This window comes from Crotalus tigris, unplaced genomic scaffold, assembly GCF_016545835.1.
Source record: "Crotalus tigris isolate CLP2741 ecotype Arizona unplaced genomic scaffold, ASM1654583v1 scf7180000024437.13266115, whole genome shotgun sequence".
Lineage (NCBI taxonomy): Eukaryota > Metazoa > Chordata > Lepidosauria > Squamata > Viperidae > Crotalus > Crotalus tigris.
In genome coordinates this window covers 1,866,358-1,887,312 of record NW_024100606.1, presented here as the reverse complement: position 1 = coordinate 1,887,312, position 20,955 = coordinate 1,866,358, and the positions used below count along the sequence as shown (strand labels likewise).

Genomic DNA, 20,955 nt, shown 5'->3' with positions numbered 1-20,955 from the left:
CACATCGAAACCTTCACCTTTCTTATCCTCCTCCTCAATTACCTGATAATTCATAATAGCACGGAGACACATGATGCAGACATGAACATCATCCTTCTGGCTGACGATGCGTGAGTTCCGTAGTGCCTTCCTGCTGTGTGCCGGATTGAGTCTGGGGTAGAAATAAATTTAAAATGGGGAAGAGAGGGGGGAGAAACAGCTCAATGACAATGGGTGTCAATCTCATACAATAGTCCAAAAGTATAAAGAATAGCATATGAGAAGAATTTGAAGGGGAGCAGCAGGAGTATTAGTAGCAGGTTAGTAGTTTAAATTTTCCTTTCCTTCTAAATTTCCAGTATAAATAGCATCCAGGAATAATTTTATCCAATCTGTTGTTCTGCAGCTGTGTTGCACTTTAGTCCCTATAATTTCTAGATGTGACTGGCTGGACATTATAGAAGTTAAAGTCCAACATATCTGGAAGGCAACAAGGTGAGAAATTCCGGCCTACAGGATGTTGTCACCTATGAAGATGTCCAGTCCAGTTTCCAGGGCATTGCTGCTTCCATATGATTAGGCATGGAAAAGAATCTCAAGAATGGAGCTAACAACTATTGGAAAAAATATCACACAAAGTCTTTCACATGGATATGGTTGAAGGACAATACAGAGGATGGATGCTGGTATCAGTTCTTCAGATTCTAAAAAACTGGTGGCTTTGGCATCAGCCTTACAAAAGGTTTCTAGATGTCATGACTGAAGACAAGCCAGATGAAACTTTATATTATTTTTGTAAAACTTCAGGCTCATTTGACGTTCAACAGTTCCTTTCCACAACCTTTGTACATCTCAGCCAATTTCCTAATCTTTATGACAGTAGCAACAAAAAAATTAAAATAAAAATAAAGCCAAAACAAATCAACCAAAACCCCTTGGGATGACTATGAAAACAATGAAAATCTAAGCATGCAAATATACCAGATTTTCCAAAATAATTCCAGTGACTGAACTTTTAGGGATGGATTGCCTCATTTTGGATGTTTAAAATAGCAAACTTCCAGCCCTCAAGACTCCCAGTGTTCAGTATCTGGAGTGCCTGTGCATGAACACAAAGGTGAAAGAAGGGCAAGCGTGGCCTTGCCCCAGCCACTCCTACAGCCTCTGGCTGCTTATGTGGGGGAGGGGGTTCTGATGAAGTCTGGGAAAAGCTCACCGGGGTGAGTAAGAGTTGACAGGTGGCCTGGGCTTACAGTCCTGCTCGGTGCCAGGGGCGCTGGAGGAGGGGATGCTGGGGTGGACTTGTTGAAAGAATGTTTGGATCTGCTGGTTCAAGTGGCAACACCTGAAGGAAGTGGAAGAGTGCAACCCTGCAGGACAGGAGGGAAAAATAGGATGCTTCAGGTGGACGCCTCCCTGTCCCTCCCCCTTCCCAAGCATGGTGGGAAAGTGATAGTTTTGGAGTTACAGGGAGAGTCACTTGCAGAACAACCTTGACATCCCTTTAGAATTTTTTAGGTAAATCCAGCAAAAAGAGCCCATTATTACCCATTTTTCCAATGCAGGTCTACTTCTACTCTTTGAGATTTTCTCTGTGTTATGGGCAGGAATATTTTCTTCTCTAAATTGTGTAGCTTTGTATATCCCAAATTGGGAGGGGGGGTTGCCTGCAGGAGTGGGAATCCACCTTGGGTCAGTTAAGTTAGTTGTTTTCCAAAGTCAACACCCTCCCATTCAGGATTAGGATCTTATGTAACAAAAAGGCTGATTAGCCTAAGAAAATCTGGAATCAGTTAAATCATTTAGCCCATTGAATCACAAGGCCCAGCCCCTCCAATCTTTAAGGAAGGGTGTATTGGTTTTCACTTCTGAAATGTAAGTAGAGAGAAAGGCTTCTAATGTTGCATAAGAAATCACATTAACAAAGCATGGAAGGGGTCTTTGGTGCACTCCTCCAAGATGCTAGGTCACATATTGGTTAATGCCTCAATGCCTATCAAAAATGAAAGAGAAAGAGAAAAAACATACATTGGGCTTCCTTTTCAAACTATGATTCAATGGATCATAGTGTTGAATTTCTCCAGAGTTGATGAACCCAAACTACACATGTACTATATCCCATCAACTATATTCTCCCTATTCAGGAAGACAATATCTGGGTACCTACCATGAGGCATTTCCCCAATGGAAGCATGCAAAAGAAGTGTGGGGTTAGAATAAGAAGAAAGAAAAGGAGTTAGGACAGAGATGAGAGAAAGAAGGGGAGAAGAAAGACTGATTTTACAAGTTTGTTAGAAAGTTAGCAGTTAACACGGAAAAGCCCCCATCTTCTCAGATTTGTCATTGAAAGCACTATCTTTGAGGTGATCATAGATGTGAAAAAAACTTGGAAACTAGATTATGGTTCTATACTATTATTTTAGATTGGTTTACTTAATATAGTAACCCTAGCATGTAAGAAAATGTTTAAAAACTCTCCAACTATAACCTGGCTCCTTTGTAGTCATTTTCTTCTGGGGAAAGAACAGTGCATATTGTGTTCTTTGCATTGCAAGTAAACTTTTAATTTCTAAATTAGCAATTGAAAAATGAGTAATCTCTTGAAAAAAAAATTTAACTTTAAGAATTTTTAAGAAATCTGGTGGGATCAGAGCTTTTAGTATGAGTTGTTAAGTTGGTCTACAGAAGTCAAAAAACAGGAAACAATCTGTGGAGCATTTCCTCATACTTCTCCCTAGTGAGCTCATTTTAATGAGCAATTAATCTCATTGTTCCATTTAATTGGAGCTATCTTAAATCCAAAATATTTCTGAACGTTTTAGATGAAGGTTCTGAGATTCACCCTATATATATACTTGTATATACATAGACAAGTAAATAAATAACCTACACCTAACCAGCCTGCCATCCTCTGTCATACAATTCTTTCATTTGGCATCATTCTGGCATGATCTAAAAGAGTAAGAATTTGGGGCTTACACTAACTGAAATGGCCTCTGATTTCCACACTGCTTATATTATAGCAAATGATACTTTATAGCAAAGGCTTTTTAACATGTGCCAAACCCTAAGACAAGGGGTCCCCAACTCCCAGTCCACGGACCAGCACCGGCCTGCAGCATGCCAGAAACCAGTCTGTGCAAACAAGCCAAGGCCCATCCACGGGATGCAGGCACCATGCAAAACCACACCCGCTCTGGTCTGCGGAAAAATCTTTCTCCACGGAACCGGTCCCTGGTGCCCAAAAGGTTGGGGGTCACTGCCCTTAACTTGCTGGCTTTTCTATAATTTTTGTATTTTATTTTCTAGTGCAGTTTGTTGTGCAGGAAAAATATAAAACATGGGACTGCCTGTCTTTCTGTCCCATGTGCTTCATCTGAGTAGTGGGAAAGTTGTTTAAGAAAACCTACCCGAATTTCATTTGGTTACCTGACAGTCAAGTGCCTTGTTTTGATGGAACCCTGTGTGGGAGAGCAATTGCTTCTGCTGAGGTCCTCTACAGATCTGTCCAGGGCCTTTCCCTTGTCCGACCCAGGGCTCCCATTGTCAGTGCTGTCCATATCATACCTGGAGCCACACAGACAAACACAAATGTGCGTCAACAGGTGAGTGGGTGGGGTTTATTGAGGCTCTGGCAGTGAAATGGAAGGAGAAAGGAGAACTGTTTTTCAGGGCATTACCATTCTGTACATTTCAATAAATTCTCCTCCCTGTAAAGATTCACAACTCAGTTGCTGAAATAAACATGGCTTAGGTTCCATTTTTGCTTTGGCAGCGTCAGAGCTGGGCTGCTATCCAAGGTGCTGAGCAAACTGTCTTTGTGTCTTTTACTTTGGTGTATACAGGCTTCCAGTTTCCAGGATTCTCTCTCTCTTTTTAACTAGGTTCCTGAGGTCCACTAGCTGGATTCAGGAACCTAGTTAATTTATTATAGGTGGAATAAATGGAGCAAGATGGAAAATGGTGGCTTAGGAAGCGGAGTCATTATATACTTTATATGGAAGGTAGCTTCCACATAAATACAAACCTATATCTGCATTACTTCAGAGTAATAATATTAACCACTTATTTTTTTTACTAAACTGCTAATTGTTTTATTTTTTATTGTAATAATTAATATTTAAAATCAATGAAATATTGTTGTCAAGAAGTCATTGAACTATGGGTAGTCCTCGACTTACAACTGTTCATATAACAACAGTTCAATGTTATGACAGTTTTGGAAAAAGCGATTAAGGCCTGTCTTCACACTTTCAACCACTGCATCACACACACCCCTGCAGTCACGTGATCACAACTGGGGCACTTGGGAACTAGCTGGCATTTATAACTGGTTGCAGCATTCTGCAGTCACTTGGGGTCAATTGCTTGATAATAACATTTGTCAATTTCATTTCCATCAAAGAAACTCAACTGGGGAAGGTGGATTTGCTTAATGATTGTGTGATTCACTTAATGATGTGATTCATTTAACAACTTTAATATAAATGATTCTAAAATAAGGTTGTTCATGTGATGACTCACTTTATGACCTGCCCAATTTATGCCAGAAAGTCTAATTCCAATTGTGGTCATAAGGCAAGAACTATATGTATGGCAAGGGATTAATCATCTATCCTTGATCTTGATGTACCTCATATCCACTTCTATTAGATATTGTTTACAGGTAGTCCTAGACTTACCACCATTCATATAATGACCGTTCAAAGTTACAACAGCACTGAAAAAAGTGGCCTGACCGTTTTTCGCACTTACAACCATTGCAGCATCCCATGGTCATATGATCAAAATTCAGACACTTGGCAGCAGAATCATATTTATGAAACTTGCCATGTACCGAAGTCATGTGATCCCCTTTTGCGACCTTCTGACAAGCAAAATCAACGGGGAAGCCAGATTCATTTAACAACAGGGTTACTAACTTAACAACTGCAATGATTCACTTAACAACTGTGGCAAGAAAGATCATAAAATGGGGCAAACTCCCTTAACAAAAGTCTCACTTAGCAAGAGAAATTTTGAGCTCAATTGTGGTTGTAAGTCAAGGATTATCTCTATTTTTCCTACAATACGCAGTGAAGTTTGCTTTTACTTTGGGCATAAAAAAAGTGCAGATGGCCATTTTTTTGCCTGTAATGGCAGAAGCAGAATAAAATTATGTTAAAGGAACGTATACAATTGTTTCATTTGTAAACAAAGCTTCCTTTGTACAACATACTAAAGCTGGGCACATGAGATCAGTTGGGATCTCATGAGGCTTCTGTACCAGCCTCCCTGCTGCATAGCGATCTCCCTGCTTGAGCTGCCGGAGGCCATCTCAGGGCTGACGGTGGAGTTTCCCAGGTTTGTGGTCCTGGAGGACTTCAATCTGCCATCCTTTCAATCTGCCTCAGAGGCAGCCCAGAATTCATGGATGCCATGGTGGCCATTGGCCTACCCCAGATCATCCAAGGACCTCCTCAGGATAGCAGTCACTCTGGATATGATTTTCTTGTTGGAACAGTGACAATGTGATCTGGTAGGGAATTTGTCATTATTCCCAGACCACACCTGGTAGCTGTGAGATTTTCCAATGCTCACTGCCTTGCAGGGAGGCAGACCTATTTGAATGTTCTGCCCTCGGTGATTAATGGACCCATATGGGTTTCAGAAGGAGCTGGAGGATATCCTGGTGGTTCTGCTGCATGGCCCAGTGGAGCTTTGGCTACAACCTAGAATCAGAAAGCAGCTGAGGCCATGGACAGGATTATTGCCATGCACACTCTCCTGGCCCCACAGTCCCCAAGGTTTATGGAGGAGCTGAGGGTGCTGAAAAGAGTCAAAAGACAGATAGAGCACTGCTGGAGGAAAACTGAAGCTGACTGGATACAGATCACAGCCACAATTAAAGCCTAACATGGCAGTAAGAGTGCTGAAACATCACTATTTCTCCAGTCTTACTCTATTCTCAGAGTGTTACCAGCGGCTCTGTTCAAAGTCCCTCCTTGAGAAGTGGGCTTTGATAATCATTTACAGGGCTCCGCTCAGATCCATTCTCAGTTTGAATCCAAGTGTGGAGCATCTCCATTGGAATGATTTGATCCTATTGGACTTGAGGAAGTGGACAGGATCTTTGGGGCTGTTAAGGCAACTACTCACTTATTAGATCCATATCCCTCCTGCTTGGTGAAAATCTCCAGGATTGTGACCTGCAAATGGGTCCAAGTGGGATTAACACATCAGTCCAAGGGGAAGTGTTTCCAACACCATTTAAGGAGGTCTTGGTGTACACTTCCTCAAGAAACTATCCTTGAACCTAAGTCCTTTGGACAATTTTCATCCAGTTTCCCACCTCCCCTTTCTAGGGAAGGTGGTGGAGAAAGTGGTTGCCTTGCAGTTCCAGAGGGTCCTGGATGAAATGGATTATCTGGACCCCTTTCAGTCAGGTTTCAGGCTGGATTATGGGATAGAAATCCCATTGGTCACACCATCAACCGTAGTATCCTTTTAGTCAGCTATGGGCTTTGAGACTGAGTGGCACTGTATTGCACTGGTTCAGCTCCTTCCTCCAAGGCCAGTCCCAAGAGATGTCAATAGGGAGCAAGGGGTCCAGCCTATGGCCACTCCTTTGTGAGAAGCCACTGGTACGTTCTCCACTCCTTTTTAACATCTACATGAAACCATTGGTAAGATTATCGGACCCTATGGGATGAGATATCAGCAGTATGCATCTCCATGATGCAGTTTTACATACTTCATCCTCTGGTAATCCAAACTATGCTGTGGCCATCCTTTCTCAGTGCCTGGAGGCTCTAGGGATCTGGATGGGGGACAACAAGCTTCAACTTAACCAGGCAAGATGGAATGACTGTGGGTGGAAGGGACTTCAGGATCCAATTGTTTATCACCATTAACTCTGGGTAGGATTGCACTATCACACACAGATCCAGTGAGGAACTTGGGAGTCCTCCTTTACTCATGACTCCTGCACAAAGAGCAGGTGACAGTTGTGGCTAAAAGGGCCTTTGTGCAACCTCATGCTGTGCCCCAGGAACACCCTTACTTGGATCATGAAGCACTGAGCATGGTCACTTATGCCCTAATCATCTCTCAGCTGGATTACTGCAGCGGACTCTATATAGGTCTGCCCTTGAAGAATATTTGGAAGCTGCAGCTGGTACAGAATGCAGTGGTGCACACAGTCCCGGGAGTCTTAGGATTGCACATATAACACCACTTCTGCATAAGCTGCATTGATTACCAGTTTGCTTCTGGTTGCAATTCAAGGTTTTGGTTGTACCTTTAAACCCCTTCATGGCTTCGGTCCAGGGCATCTCAGGATCTGTCATTCCCTGATGGGACAAGCTCGTGCCAGCAGAAGGAGCCTACACTAAGAATCCTATCTGCTAAAGAATTCCAGCAGGCAGGTTCAAGGATAAGAGCCTTTTCCACTGTGGCCCCATCCTTGAGAATTGCCCCCACCCTTTTGGTCTTTCAGAAGGATATTAAAATGTGGCTTTGCTGGCTGGCCTATGGCTCTGAAGAGACTATTCATTGCTTGAGGGTTGAGAGGGTAAGAAGACCTCATCCCCCATCCTGTCCATCTCTTAGTTCTAGTTTTAATATACCTTCTGTAATCTCAATCTGTGTAGTTTTAGTGTGTTATAATATTTTAATTATTTTTCTATTCTTTTTTAACTTGTATGCTGCCCAGAGTCATCTTATAGGGGAATGGATGGCATAAAAAGTTAATAAATAGTAATAATAATACTTGGCCTTGAAGAAATGAACTGGTTGTAAGGACCCACCCCACTTTGCATCTTAAGAAGACAGAACTCTTGGAATAGCTCTTCCAACAGGAATCCTTTATTAAGAGAAAATGGTTGCAGGCATGCTAGACAGGACTTGGGGTTCAAGCTCTCCCATTCAAGGTTTTAAGGGGTTCCCCAGTAGTCCCACCCAATCAACCCCCCTTCCAGTGATAGTTTCAAGTATCACAATTCCATCCCCTTTCTTCTTCCGTCTGGATGGAGACTTCAGATAACTACATGAAAGGCAATTACTCTTCTTTGATATGTTAAAGCTTAGAGGCCACAATAAACACACATTCAGTCCTTTGAAGTGTGCTGAAGGAAGTGAGGGCCATAAAGCCCCTTTGCTCTCCCCCTTTTCTCCCTCTTATGGCAGAATCCAGAGAAGGCAGAATTGGGAGTTTCTATGTTTGATAATTAAAGATGAAATATAATTGGATTCTGACATCCGGCCCCTCTTAACAATAAGAGAGATCCACCTGAAAGAAAACACAAGTAAAAAATTTAGTTAGGCTTGTTAGGATACTCTGTGTGAAACTTCTTCAATAGCTTCGGGGCTCTGACGTGACGTTTATGGACCCACTCATTTTGTGAGGCAGGGAGGTGTTTCCAGGCAACTAGGTACTGAGTTGTTCCACGATATCTCCTAGAGTCAAGGATCTCTTTTATTTCGAAGTGTTGTTCCCCCTCCACCATGATTGGAGGTGGTGGGGGGGGGATTTTTGGCCGTAGAGGTGACTGATGCTCTCTTTTCAGCAAGCTGCAATGAAAAATTGGGTGTATTTGCCTGAGGTTTTTGGGTAATTCTAATTCTACTGTTACTGGATTTATGATCCTTTTAATTGGAAAAGGTCCTATATATTTTGGTCCAAGTTTTTTACAGGGCTGTAGGGACTTTAGGTATTTTGTAGATAAGTACACCATTTCTCCTATAATGAATGGTGTAGGCTCAACCCTTTTTTTATCGGCTTGTGCTTTGTATGCCCGCCTAGCTTCATCTAGTGATTTTCTGACTATTGGCCAGGTGTTTTGTAGGTTTTCCATCCATTCTTTCAGTGAAGGGATCGTTGGTTCTTTTGGGGTTAACTCTGGCATAGGGTTGAAACTTTGGCCGTTGGCTATTTGAAAAGGAGTGTAGCCTGTGCTGGAGTGGACTGCATTATTGTAGGCAACTTCTGCAAAAGGAAGTAAGTCCGTCCAATCACTCTGTTGGAAATTTAAAAAACATCTCAAATATTGCTCAAGTACCGACTGGCAGCGTTCCGCTTGTCCATCTGTCTGAGGGTGATGGCTAGATGTCAGTCCCTGAGTGGTCCCTAAGAGGGATAAAAATTCCTTCCAAAATGTAGACGTAAATTGCACTCCCCTATCAGAGATGATGCGTTGGGGTGCCCCGTGCAATCTGTAAATGTGCTGGATAAAAAGTTTTGCTAAGGCCTTTGCAGTGGGAATTTTTTGGCAAGGGATAAAGTGCACCTGTTTGGAAAATAGGTCCGTGACTGTCCAGATAACAGTATTCCCATTGCTTTCAGGCAATTCCACTATAAAATCCATGGCTATTTCCCTCCAGGGGGCTGAGGGACTTGCCACTGGTTGTAACAGCCCTGGCGATTTCCCTTGCAACCTCTTTGCTGATGCACAGGTTGGGCAGCTGGCAACATAACTTTCTATGTCCTTTTTTATTGATGGCCACCAAAATTGCCGTTTAATTAAGTGTAAAGTTTTTACAAATCCAAAATGCCCTGCTGATTTTGTGTCATGGCAAAGTTGCATGAAAGTTAGTCTTTGAGTTGTTGGTATATATAACTTTTCCCCTACCCAAGGCAATCCGTCTCTCATTGTGCACACATGTTTGTTTTTCTGGAACCAATCATCTGTTTCCAAACTTTTTCTGAATTCAATCCCAGTTTGGCTGTCCAGTTGTGGTTTTATTTTGGCTTGGGTTCTTGTGGTTACTGGCGCTGCCAGTTGTGATTCTGCCATTATTGGTCTAGAGTCTGTGGTTCGTGCGCTGTTATATTGGGGCATGCGAGATAGTGCATCTGCCAGGAAGTTCTTTCTTCCTGGTAAATGTTTGAGCTTAAATTGGAATTGGTGAAAATGCTGGGACCAGCGGGCTTGTTTGGGATTGAGTTTCCTGGAAGTTTTCAGGGCTTCTAAATTTTTGTGATCAGCCCATACCTGGAAGGGGATTTTGTTGCCTTCCAGGAACTGTCGCCACGTGAGTAATGCCCAACGTATCCCATAAGCCTCCTTCTCCCATACGGGCCAGCGCTGTTCTGTTTCCGTGAGTTTCTTAGATGTATATGCACAGGGTTGCAATACTGCATCATCATTTTCTTGTAATAGCACAGCCCCCACTGCCACATCACTTGCATCTGCCTGTATTATGAAGGGCTTGTCCATATCTGGGTGCCTTAGTACTGGTTCGGCAGAAAAAAGTCTCTTTAGTCTCTCAAACGCTGCTTGGCACTCCATTGTCCATGTTAGTGGCTGGCTAGGTTTTACTGAGGATGTTCCCTTCGTTTTTAGTAAGTTGGTGAGGGGCAAGGCTATCTGTGCAAATGAGGGGATGAATTGGCGGTAAAAATTTGCAAAGCCCAGGAAACTTTGTAGTTGCTTTCTTGTGCGGGGTGGTGCCCATTCTAATACTGCTCTGACCTTCTCTGGGTCCATTTCAATGCCCTGTGGGGATATGCGATAGCCTAGGTAGTCTATCCTTTCCTGGTGGAATTCGCATTTTGAGAGTTTGGCATATAGGTGAGCGGCTCGCAGCTTCTTTAAAACCGCTCTGACAAGTTTGACGTGTTCTTCTTTTGTTTCGGTAAAGATAAGAATGTCGTCCAAGTAAACAAGGACCCCCTTAAACAGGTGCTCCCTTAGAACGTCATTGATTAATTGCATAAAGACTGCAGGGCCCCCTTGTAATCCAAATGGCAAGACTTTGAATTGATAGCACCCCATGGGGCAGTTAAATGCAGTCTTCCATTCGTCCCCTTCCTTGATTCTCACGCGATAGTAAGCTTCCCTTAGGTCTAGTTTAGAAAAAATTTTCCCTTTCGATAGGTGTGACAGCATGTCTTTCATGAGGGGCAGCGGGTATAGGTTGCTTTCACTGATTGTATTCAGGGCCCTATAATCCACGCATAAACGTAAAGAGCCATCCTTCTTCTCTCTAAAAAGGACCGGGGCAGCCACTTTAGGCTTAGCTGGTTCAATGAAACCTCTCTCCAGGTTTTTTTTTATAAATCTTTCCATTTCCTCCTTCTCCTTTGGGCTCATGGAGTATAATCTGGGTTTCGGGAGTTTTGCCCCAGGCTTGAATTCAATGGTACAGTCTGTGGGTCGGTGGGGGGGAAGCTCATTCGCCCTCTCCTCACTGAAGACTTCAGCAAGGTCCCTATATTCCTCTGGTATTTCTGTTAATCTTTTTTCCTCTCCTATGGATGCTTTTTCTATTCTTGATTCTGGTAGCCTCTCTTGGGGTTTTAAGTCCATAGGGTCCCCCTTCGGGAATTTGATTTCTGTCGTCCTCCAATTTACCCAGGGGTTCCATTTTTTCAACCATTCCATCCCTAGAATCATTGGGCATTCCATACCTGGGGTCACCACAAACGTTATGTCCTCTTCATGGTTGCCCAGGGAGAGGTGTATTGGCAGAGTGGCTAGGGTAGCTGGCACCCCCCCTGCTATGGATCCATCTAGCTGGCCAAATGAGATTGGTTGTTCCAGTCTCCTGGATGGGATGCCCAGATTCCCCACTAGTGTTGGGCTAATGAGGCAGCGGGTGCAGCCAGAGTCTATTAAGGCTTTCACCTTCACAGCTTCGGGCATGGGGGGGATTAATATAGTCACTGTTTTGAAGATGGGTGTGATGCGTCCACTTACCAGGGGTTCGCCTTCCGAGCTGTCATCTGAGGCATCCACCGTCCCTGTGGTGTAGGCTGGAGTTCTTTCCCCTTGGTGAGCAGAGGTGGGGTTTTCTGCAATTTCCATCATTTTCATGGCTGTTTCTTTTGGCTTAGCTGAATACCCTCTGGGTTTGTTGATTGGGGATCTGTCTGGGTTGTGCTGGGGGGCCTTTGAGCGGCATTCTACAGCTCGATGCCCTTCTCTTCCGCACTTGAAACACCCCATCTGCTTCTTGTCTGTATCCGATGATTTCACCGGTTGGTGTGTCAGCTCAGGCGGGGGGCGGCTCCATTGTTTTCCTCGGCGATGCCTCTTCAATATGTCGATCTCTGCTTCCTCTTCCAAGACGTACCATTCCTCAAGTCGATGTGGGTCTCCTCGGGGCAGGCAAGCATCATATAGATCATAGTTTAGTCCGTCTTTGAAACGGCCAAGGAGGATGTCTTCTGGCCAATTCAGTTTGCTGGCAATGGCTCGGAATTCTTGTGTATACTCGGCCACTGGGCGTTTGCCCTGCCTCATCGTTGTTATTCTTTCACGGGCTTTGCGATCAGCCAGGGGGTCTTCAAATCGTCTTCTCAAAGAGGACATGAAACGGTTGAAGTTACTGAGTTCTGGGGCATTGGAGTCATGCAGTTTCACCACCCAATCTGCAGCTGGTCCATCCAGGGCAGATTGCACGATCCGGATGCGGGCTTTGTCGCTGGGGATGTCCTGCCCATATTCCTCCATGTAGCTGAGGACTTGGGTTAGGAAAAACCCCAAGCGTGTTGGCTCCCCTTTGAATTTCACCTCAAACGGTGGACGTCTTGGAATGGATCGGTGCCTCCATTGTGGGTGGTAGTGTCTTCCGTCCAGATTTCCATCTGTGGTCCGGTAGGGGTGGGAGCTCCTGGATCAGTAAATGTCCCTGGGGTTGCAGGTTCCACGTCCCCCTCGGTGTCTCTCCCTTTGTGGCTCCAGGAACTGGGGCGGGCGTAGGGCTCAGGAATCTCCTCTCCTAGGGCGCTGAGAGTTCTCTTCATCAGGTCAATAGCTCTCTCTAGGATCCAGTCTGAGTACGGCATACAGCTTCCTCCCTCTTCACTTGCGTGCAGGGATTTCTCCATCTCCTGCTTCCATTCTGGTTGCGTGGTCCCCCGTCTCAGGGTCACTTTTCTTGATTCCTTTCCCCACTCGCTTTTCTTTCCAACGCCCATCGACCAGCTAGGCTTGTGGTCCTGTGTCTCCACCATTTCTTCTTCTGAGAAATCTGGCCTCTCGGATCCCAACATCTGGCAAGGTTCCAGCTGGGTCAGCGGCTCTCTTTCCAGGGAGTTTTCTCCCTCTCTTGCTTCGTTGTCTGACATGGTAAATTTTTGCAAAATCCCCGGCAAGGGTCTACCTTCCAGGTGGATTAATTTTGCAAGTCCTGTCTAATGTAAGGACCCACCCCACTTTGCATCTTAAGAAGACAGAACTCTTGGAATAGCTCTTCCAACAGGAATCCTTTATTAAGAGAAAATGGTTGCAGGCATGCTAGACAGGACTTGGGGTTCAAGCTCTCCCATTCAAGTTTTTAAGGGGTTCCCCAGTAGTCCCACCCAATCAACCCCCCTTCCAGTGATAGTTTCAAGTATCACAATTCCATCCCCTTTCTTCTTCCGTCTGGATGGAGACTTCAGATAACTACATGAAAGGCAATTACTCTTCTTTGATATGTTAAAGCTTAGAGGCCACAATAAACACACATTCAGTCCTTTGAAGTGTGCTGAAGGAAGTGAGGGCCATAAAGCCCCTTTGCTCTCCCCCTTTTCTCCCTCTTATGGCAGAATCCAGAGAAGGCAGAATTGGGAGTTTCTATGTTTGATAATTAAAGATGAAATATAATTGGATTCTGACACTGGTGTTAGACTGACAGTCATGGTTAGAGAAGCAACCACTCATATCACTATGGCTTAAATCTCTTCATTTATTGAGGAATTACTCCTCAGTAAAGTTGTATATGATTAAAATATATTTAACAGAAAAAGGTTTTTTTCTATAAAGTATTATGTTTCCTTTGAAATGATTTACAGAGGGTTCATTTTAGTAAGACCAATGCTAGTCTGTTAGCAGAATCAACTCTCTCTCTCTCTCTCTCTTCCTTAACATAAAAAAATAGTTTTTTCAGAACTGATACCTTGCAGAAGTCTCCTGAAATTAAGTAGAAGTTTGTAAAATCAGGCGAAGAATTACAAGTTTGCCACCCTCTAGTTTCCTGTACCAGGAAGTGGGAGGGGGGAGAACCCTTATGGCTCCTATATGACTCATCTATCCTCAGTTGGGAGCACAGTTTCAGCAAAAACAGCAAACACTCTTATTAGTGTAACTTGACATTTCTCTTGCTGATTCTTTCTTGACACAGTTGGAACTGACTGATATTAACCTACATTGAAAATGTTTTTTCCAATTCTTGCTTTGCAATTCCAATGTTAAAACTAAAAGAAGAAATCTATGTGCTGGGAAACCTTGCTTTCCTGTCTTAAATATGATTTTGGCCCAAACCGTTATTATCACCTTTCTTGTTATCAACAACTTATCAAGCTATTTCAGTGGTGGCAAACCTATGGCATGGGTGCCAGAGGCGGCACTTGGAGTCCTCTCTGTGGGCACACATGCCATTGCCCCAGCCTTGCCTCCACCCATGACCCCCTCCTCACCAGCAGCCTCCCTGGTGGCCTACGCGGAGCAGTGCAGCCAAGGACATGGCAGCCAGGCAGCGTAGGCAAGATTCTGCCCTCATGCCCCAATGCGCACAGTTGATGCTGTGGGGCATGGGCAGAGGGTGTGGCTGCCGTGGTGCTGCTGGGCTGCCTGGGCGATCTGCGGCAAGCCCTGGAGGCGATGAGTGGCGCTGTGGGCAGGCAGAGTGGGTGGAGTGGGGGCGGGGCAGGGACAGGGGGTGGAGCAGGGGCAGGGCCAGTTTTTGGGCACTCGATCTCTGAAAGGTTCGCCATCACTGAGCTATTTTGTTTGAGGTTTAACATGTATTGTAATTGTTTTGTGTCAACTGATTCATTGGAAAGTGACAAGTGCTGAAAGAATATATAATCTTGGATAAGTTTCACTAGTAGAACTCCCTTCTAAAAGGATAGTCTGATACCAATTTCATGCATATGTGTATACAGACAAAATACCATGCATGTGCAGTTCTCAAAAGGTCATGGAAATTATTTCTGTGAGGTCAAGGAGTTTTTATGCTCTTTCCCCATTAAACAGGATAGCAGGCTTCTCCTGAACATGATCTCAAAATTCCCTTGGTAATGTTTCAAACAATTTATAATTAAATAAGGAATGTCTCTCTAAGCAATATCAAACCTACCTAAAAAGTGACACTATTGAGATAAAGCAGCTACCGGCATCCTTATATCATTTGGTGTCCAGACTTGTGTTCCCTGCACAATTGATCAAGCAACTCCCAGTTTTAAAGCTATGTTTATGACAGAACCTTCATCACAATTCTGCTTTTTTCCTTACTTATTGCTTTTAGTTAACAACAGTGAACTTACGTGACAGAGCACTGGGCAAAGGCGAGATAATCCACCAACACATCAAGACCTCTATTCTCTTCATTTAGGAACTCCTGGACCCAACTGTGGAGAAGAGAAAACAGCACATGAATTTACTCTTTCTTGAAAGAAAGATGGGGAAGGGAGCTCATTTACTTCTCCCTCTGCCTGGAACTTCCCCAGGACACTCACGTCCAGTAGGGTACATATAGCTCAGGGCTAAATTGTGGAGTCCCAGGTTTTGTTTGAGCTTGTCTATTTTCTTGCAGATATGTTGTTACTTGTCTAGATAACATCTTCAGTGCTAGAAAGGAATAGGATTTGCTCTCTGTTTACATACAATAACTTGGTAGGGACATGGTTTGTCCTTGGTAGTTCCTTGATTAGGCTGTTGCTTACTGTTTGATTGTTTGTCCAAGCTGGTAGTTCCTTGATTAGGATATTATTTATTGCTTGTTTATTTATCTAGTGTAAATCCCTGCTTATTTGTGTATTGACTAGTGAAAGAGATGTTCTGGTCTTTTTAAAGATAACTCCTTAATTTCATTATAATAGACAGATACTCTCCTAGTTTCAACTGGAAAACTGAGCATCCTAAACCAGACTAAATCCAAAATTACCAGAGACTTCTTGGAAGTTTGGCACTTAGACAATTCAGCCATCAACAGGCACATAGAGATAAATATTTACATACCATTCAAAAGAGGCAATAGAAAAAGGAAACAAAAACACCATAACACCTCCTCACCAATCAACAGCCCAGGTAAGCAGAGATTTACACTAGATAACAATGAAGTAAGAAAGAACATCCTAATCAAAGAACTACCAAAGAGAAAACAATACCCCTATCAATTTGACAGGGCAAGCTACCATATATAAACAGAGATCAAACACCACTCTCTTCTAGCACTGGAGATGTTACCTAATCAGTAATGAAATCTCTGCAATAAAACAATCAAGATCAAAAAGTACCAAAGATTCCAGAGAATACTGGAATGTTCACACATTATTTTTTTTTATTAAATCAAAGTTACTTTGATTTACAAATGTGTCATATTGTAACTACCGTAATTCCTTTGTCAGCATTTGAAGGACAGAAATTTGAGAAAGCCTAGTCCTAACAAGTATTTTCACTATTGATTAACATGCTATGTGATCATTTATAGCAATTTTATTGCGTGCATTGGTGTCTTCTTTTATTTTTCTTAACAAATGTTCTGCAAGTTTATTTATTTATTTATTTATGAGACTTATATACCGCTTTAAGTGCAAGCACTCTCTAAGCGGTGTACACCAGTAAGCAATGTATATATATATTTACATTGCCCCCAACAATCTGGGTCCTCATTTTACCTACCCCGGAAGGATGGAAGGCTGAGTCAACCTTGAGCCGGTGAGATTTGAACCGCTGACCTGCTGAACACAGTCAGCTAAAGTGGCCTGCAGTACTGCTGCACTCTAACTGCTGCGCCACCTCGGCTCCTTGTTATATTTCTTGTGCTGTAATCTTATATTCTCTTTGCCTAGCATTAAAATCAAACAAACTTAATTGAAGATTCTTCTTCATTGGTATATATAGGATAGACGCAAAGGCCTTTTCAAACATGAATTGAAATTTACATTCACATAAATCACTAAAATTCTGGAATAATCACTCAGTCAGGAAATGCCCATTCCTAGAAAATCAAGTATTGGGCAGGATGCATTCAATGATGCTGGCATGCCTTCTCTCCTGCCTATCCCATCCTACTTCCACTTCATCCTCATTTTCTGTGATGCTTGGTGTTACCTGAAATACTTTTCTCCATTAGAAGTATTTATTTATACCAATATTTTCAAAATCTGCAATTTTAAGATGAGTGGACTTCAAATTCTCAGAATTTCTCAGCCTACATGGGGAACTGAAGTCCACTCAATTGCCAAGTTTGAAAAACACTGATTTATACTATGAATGTTAAAACTGAAAGGATGAATTTCTCCTTTCCACAGAAAAAAAGATGGGGAACTAAAATATGTTTCAGTGCCTGAAATTATAAAATGATAAAACTTGAGATTTTGTACCCATAAAAACCTGTTCTCTCTATCTCCATCTAAAAATTCTCCTTAATTAATCCTTAAAATGTTTTTATTTTCCAAACCTTTGTATTATACAATTTCTTTCTGGGATTTGTTTTTAAATTAGTAGTAGCTAAATAATAAAACTAAATATGGCATTATTCACACAATTAACAATTGTGTGGATGGCTTCTTGAAATGCAAAAGAAGAAGACTGTCCTACTGTGACAGATGGAAGTCATTAATACCTTGTCTGCCATTAACATCCTAATTCTCATCCTGGATTTCATTTCTCTTCTCCCCCCACCCCTGCAAAATTAGCTTTCCATGCAGAAAATGGGAGCTATAGCAGACACAAGGGGAATCTAAACTGAGATGGTGCATAGCAAAGTATTAAAAGATAGCTTGGCATTCCAATGAAGTGTGTGTGAGTATGTATATGTGCCTATATCCTACTTTTATAGAGGCATCTGTGCAATTCTAATTATATAGAGTTTTTCCTTTTCTTTAGTAGTCTACTCAAAGATAATACAAATTAGCACTATGCATCACTTTGGAATGAAAGGTGAAAGGTGTTCAGTATAGTCATGTAGCACTTGGTTAATGTAGGTAATGTACAACGAATTATAAATGTGATGCAAATGCCAAAGAGAAGGGGGGGAGGAGGAGGAGGAGGAGGAGGAGGAGGAGGAGGAGGAGGAGAGGAAGGGGAAGAGAAGGGGGAGGGGGAAGGGGAAGAAGAAGAAGAAGAAGAAGAAGAAGAAGAAGAAGAAGAAGAAGAAGAAGAAGAAGAAGAAGAAGAAGAAGAAGAAGAAGAAGAAGAAGAAGAAGAAGAAGAAGAAGAAGAAGAAGAAGAAGAAGAAGAAGAAGAAGAAGAAGAAGAAGAAGAAGAAGAAGAAGAAGAAGAAGAAGAAGAAGAATCTTTATTGGCCAAGTGTTAATGGACATGCAAGGAATTTGTCTCAGGTGCATAAGCTCTTGGTGTGCATACTATGAATTCCACTATGTCATGGAAAAATTGTTTGGTACCATTTCTGCTGGACTGCATTACCTCTCCTGGTGCCCAGGACCTATATCTCATTATAATATGTAATTTGTTTTGTCTTTTACACTGTTTTGGGCTTAATGGTATATTTGATCAGAAAATGCTGACAAAACATGGGCTTGTTGGCTTCCCTTTTATCTCCTCACTACTTGGCAGGCAGTTGGTTCAGAGAGATATATGCTTTCTCATTCAAACTGTTAATTAGTCTGCATACATCACTGTCCTTAATGGTGTTGGCTGCTGCCTCTAACATGCTCAGGTCACCTTCTCTACAGAGGGCCAAGGCCTTTGCTGGAAACCTCAATGGACTCTTAGAAACAGGGAAAAGAGTGGGGTGGAATTCAGCTTAGCTCTCGTCAAAAGAAATTAATCAGTTAACCAGATTAATCTCCATTGAGGCTGATGTTCATTTTAACAATTAAAATGTAACATCACACAGACAATTCTTAACACATTCTTCATCCCCCTGGTGCTTCAGCAGAAGGCTAACTAGTGAGAAATGAATTTATTCTGTTCCCTTTGTCTTGGTTTCTTCTCTTCAGTCATTAGTTTATTTGTTCCAAAAGTAAGACACCAAAAGAGGAATAAGTTGGTCTAGGACAGGGCTTTTCAACCAGTGGTACGGGTACCACCTGTGGTACATTGGCACCTGGCAGGTGGTACGTGACCATCCTAGAAAAGTGATAGCAGGGGAGGGGAATGAGCTGAAGCAGTGGCAGCACTCCACAAGCCTGAGTGAGAGATGGCTGGAGCTGCAGGGCTGTCAGGGCTCAGCGGGAGCGCCAGGATCAGTGCCAGGCTCCAGCTGGAGCTCGGCACTGATCCTGGTGCTTCTGCTGAGCCCTGAAGAAACACCAATCAGCTAGAAAGCAGCACTGATCCTGGTGCTTCTGCTGAGCCCAGAAAAAGCGCCGATCAGCTGGAATGTTGCATCTCCAAGATCTTGTGATTTACATTCAGATGCTTGGCAACTGATTCATATTTATGACGGTCACAGTATCCCAGGATCATGTGAAGTGATCAAAACCTGCTGCAACTACCCAGTAGATGGGGGGAATAAAAACCAAACACCCCACCCCACCTCCGCTACCAATCCTCAACAGAAATGTTCACAACAATGAAAACCTCGGACAGGAGGAAGAGTGCTGCCAGGTGGGCAGGCAGGTGTCTTGCTCAGCTGTGGCTTGGGGGGCACTTTTTTCAGTGCCATTGTAACTTCGAACAGTCACTAAGCAAACTTTTGTAAGTCAAGGACTGTACTTTATCACTTTTTTCCTTTTTGGGGGAGTCATCAAGTTTTTGACACCTTGCTAGGCAACTGGTGGTACTTGGATGTTGCCATATCCTAAAAGTGGTACATTGGGTTAAAAGGTTGAAAAACCCTGGTCTAGGATTACTAATTGAAGCACTGGAAAAGAAAATGCAGGTCTGAACCATAAGACAGGGAACTGCAGTCAATGAATTCAGTCTAGCTTCCCTCTTAAGTTCCCAGCTTAGCCCTGATTCATCCTATTGATAATATGTACTGTATTTACCTTCTTACCATACAATAAAGTCACAAGCAAAGAATCTCCAGTCTATCCTACTTTAAGCCAGATCAATATTTTTAGTGCACACCTCCCCTCATTATACCTAATTGTTCATTCCAAACACAGGTAGAGAATCCCTAGGTATTCTTGCCTACTTCAAGGCTGAGAAAGGGAGGATCAAGCCTGGATTTATCTTCTTTCAAGTGTCACTTCCCCACTTCACAGGCATTCTCCAGGTCAACACAGATTGCATGAAATAGTTTTTACAAAAGCCAGAGATAAGAATTTAATGAGCTTGAGGTTCAATGCATATGAAGTCAGCAGCAGCAGCAGGACACATTACCTATCATAAATTATACCAAACTGTAGTTTCTCCATTAAGTCATAAATAACATTAAACCCCTATGAAGGACTCACAAACTGCATTCTAAACTGGAAACTAACAAAGCCATATTATATGTAAAATGTGAATTCCAGCAGTGTTATAATCAGTTTAGTTTCATTTACTTCAGCCTTTCGCATGTATTATAAAGGAAACTTTATTTCTTCATTCCTTAAATTGATATGCTCCTCACCCTCAGAGGAACTCAGTGGCTAACAGCCAGAAACTTCATTTTAAAAAGTTCTCAATAAAAATGATACCCCCATTAGAAATCTCAACAGCATCATAAAAGATTAAAAATAGATATGCAAAGTCATGTGTATGCATTCTGACATTCAAAACATTTCTTCCTCCTGAGCTAGATAAACTGGGACAGTGACTGGAAATACTTGTTTCCTAAATTTCATTAGATGATAGGTAAGCTGGATCTGAAGAGAATTGCCCCTGTTTGATCTGACTGGACAAAAAATGAATGTTGGATGTGTATAACCAAGTCATGAAGTTATTCAGATAGCCTTATTCAAACTCATTCAGAATATGAGGATTGGACCATTTATTCATTAATAAATACATTACTCAATTACTTATGATGTTTTAAAACACAAAACCTAACCAAGAATTAAGAGCTTGCCAGAATTTCAGGGGGAGGGGGAGGGAGGACTACAAAAAAAATCTGGAGACAGTGATAGTTATCAACTATTATGAGCAAAAGCATATAAAATTGAGCTTTAAA

At 42.6% G+C, this 20,955-nt stretch overlaps 1 protein-coding gene across 7 annotated transcripts in view; it reads right to left on the bottom strand.

The window, feature by feature from the left end:
• Window positions 1–20,955, bottom strand: part of FMNL1 (formin like 1) — a 112,534-nt gene that overhangs the window by 36,987 nt on the left and 54,592 nt on the right. For 5 of the 7 annotated variants that reach the window (XM_039331319.1, XM_039331320.1, XM_039331321.1 and 2 more), the window contains 3 exons: window positions 15,212–15,295; window positions 3,409–3,546; window positions 43–151 (listed from right to left, as the gene is read on the bottom strand). In XM_039331319.1, coding sequence (XP_039187253.1) covers window positions 43–151; window positions 3,409–3,546; window positions 15,212–15,295 — 331 coding nt within the window. The remainder of the gene's footprint in view (window positions 1–42; window positions 152–3,408; window positions 3,547–15,211; window positions 15,296–20,955) is intronic. The other 2 variants (XM_039331322.1, XM_039331326.1) reach the window with 1 other exon arrangement.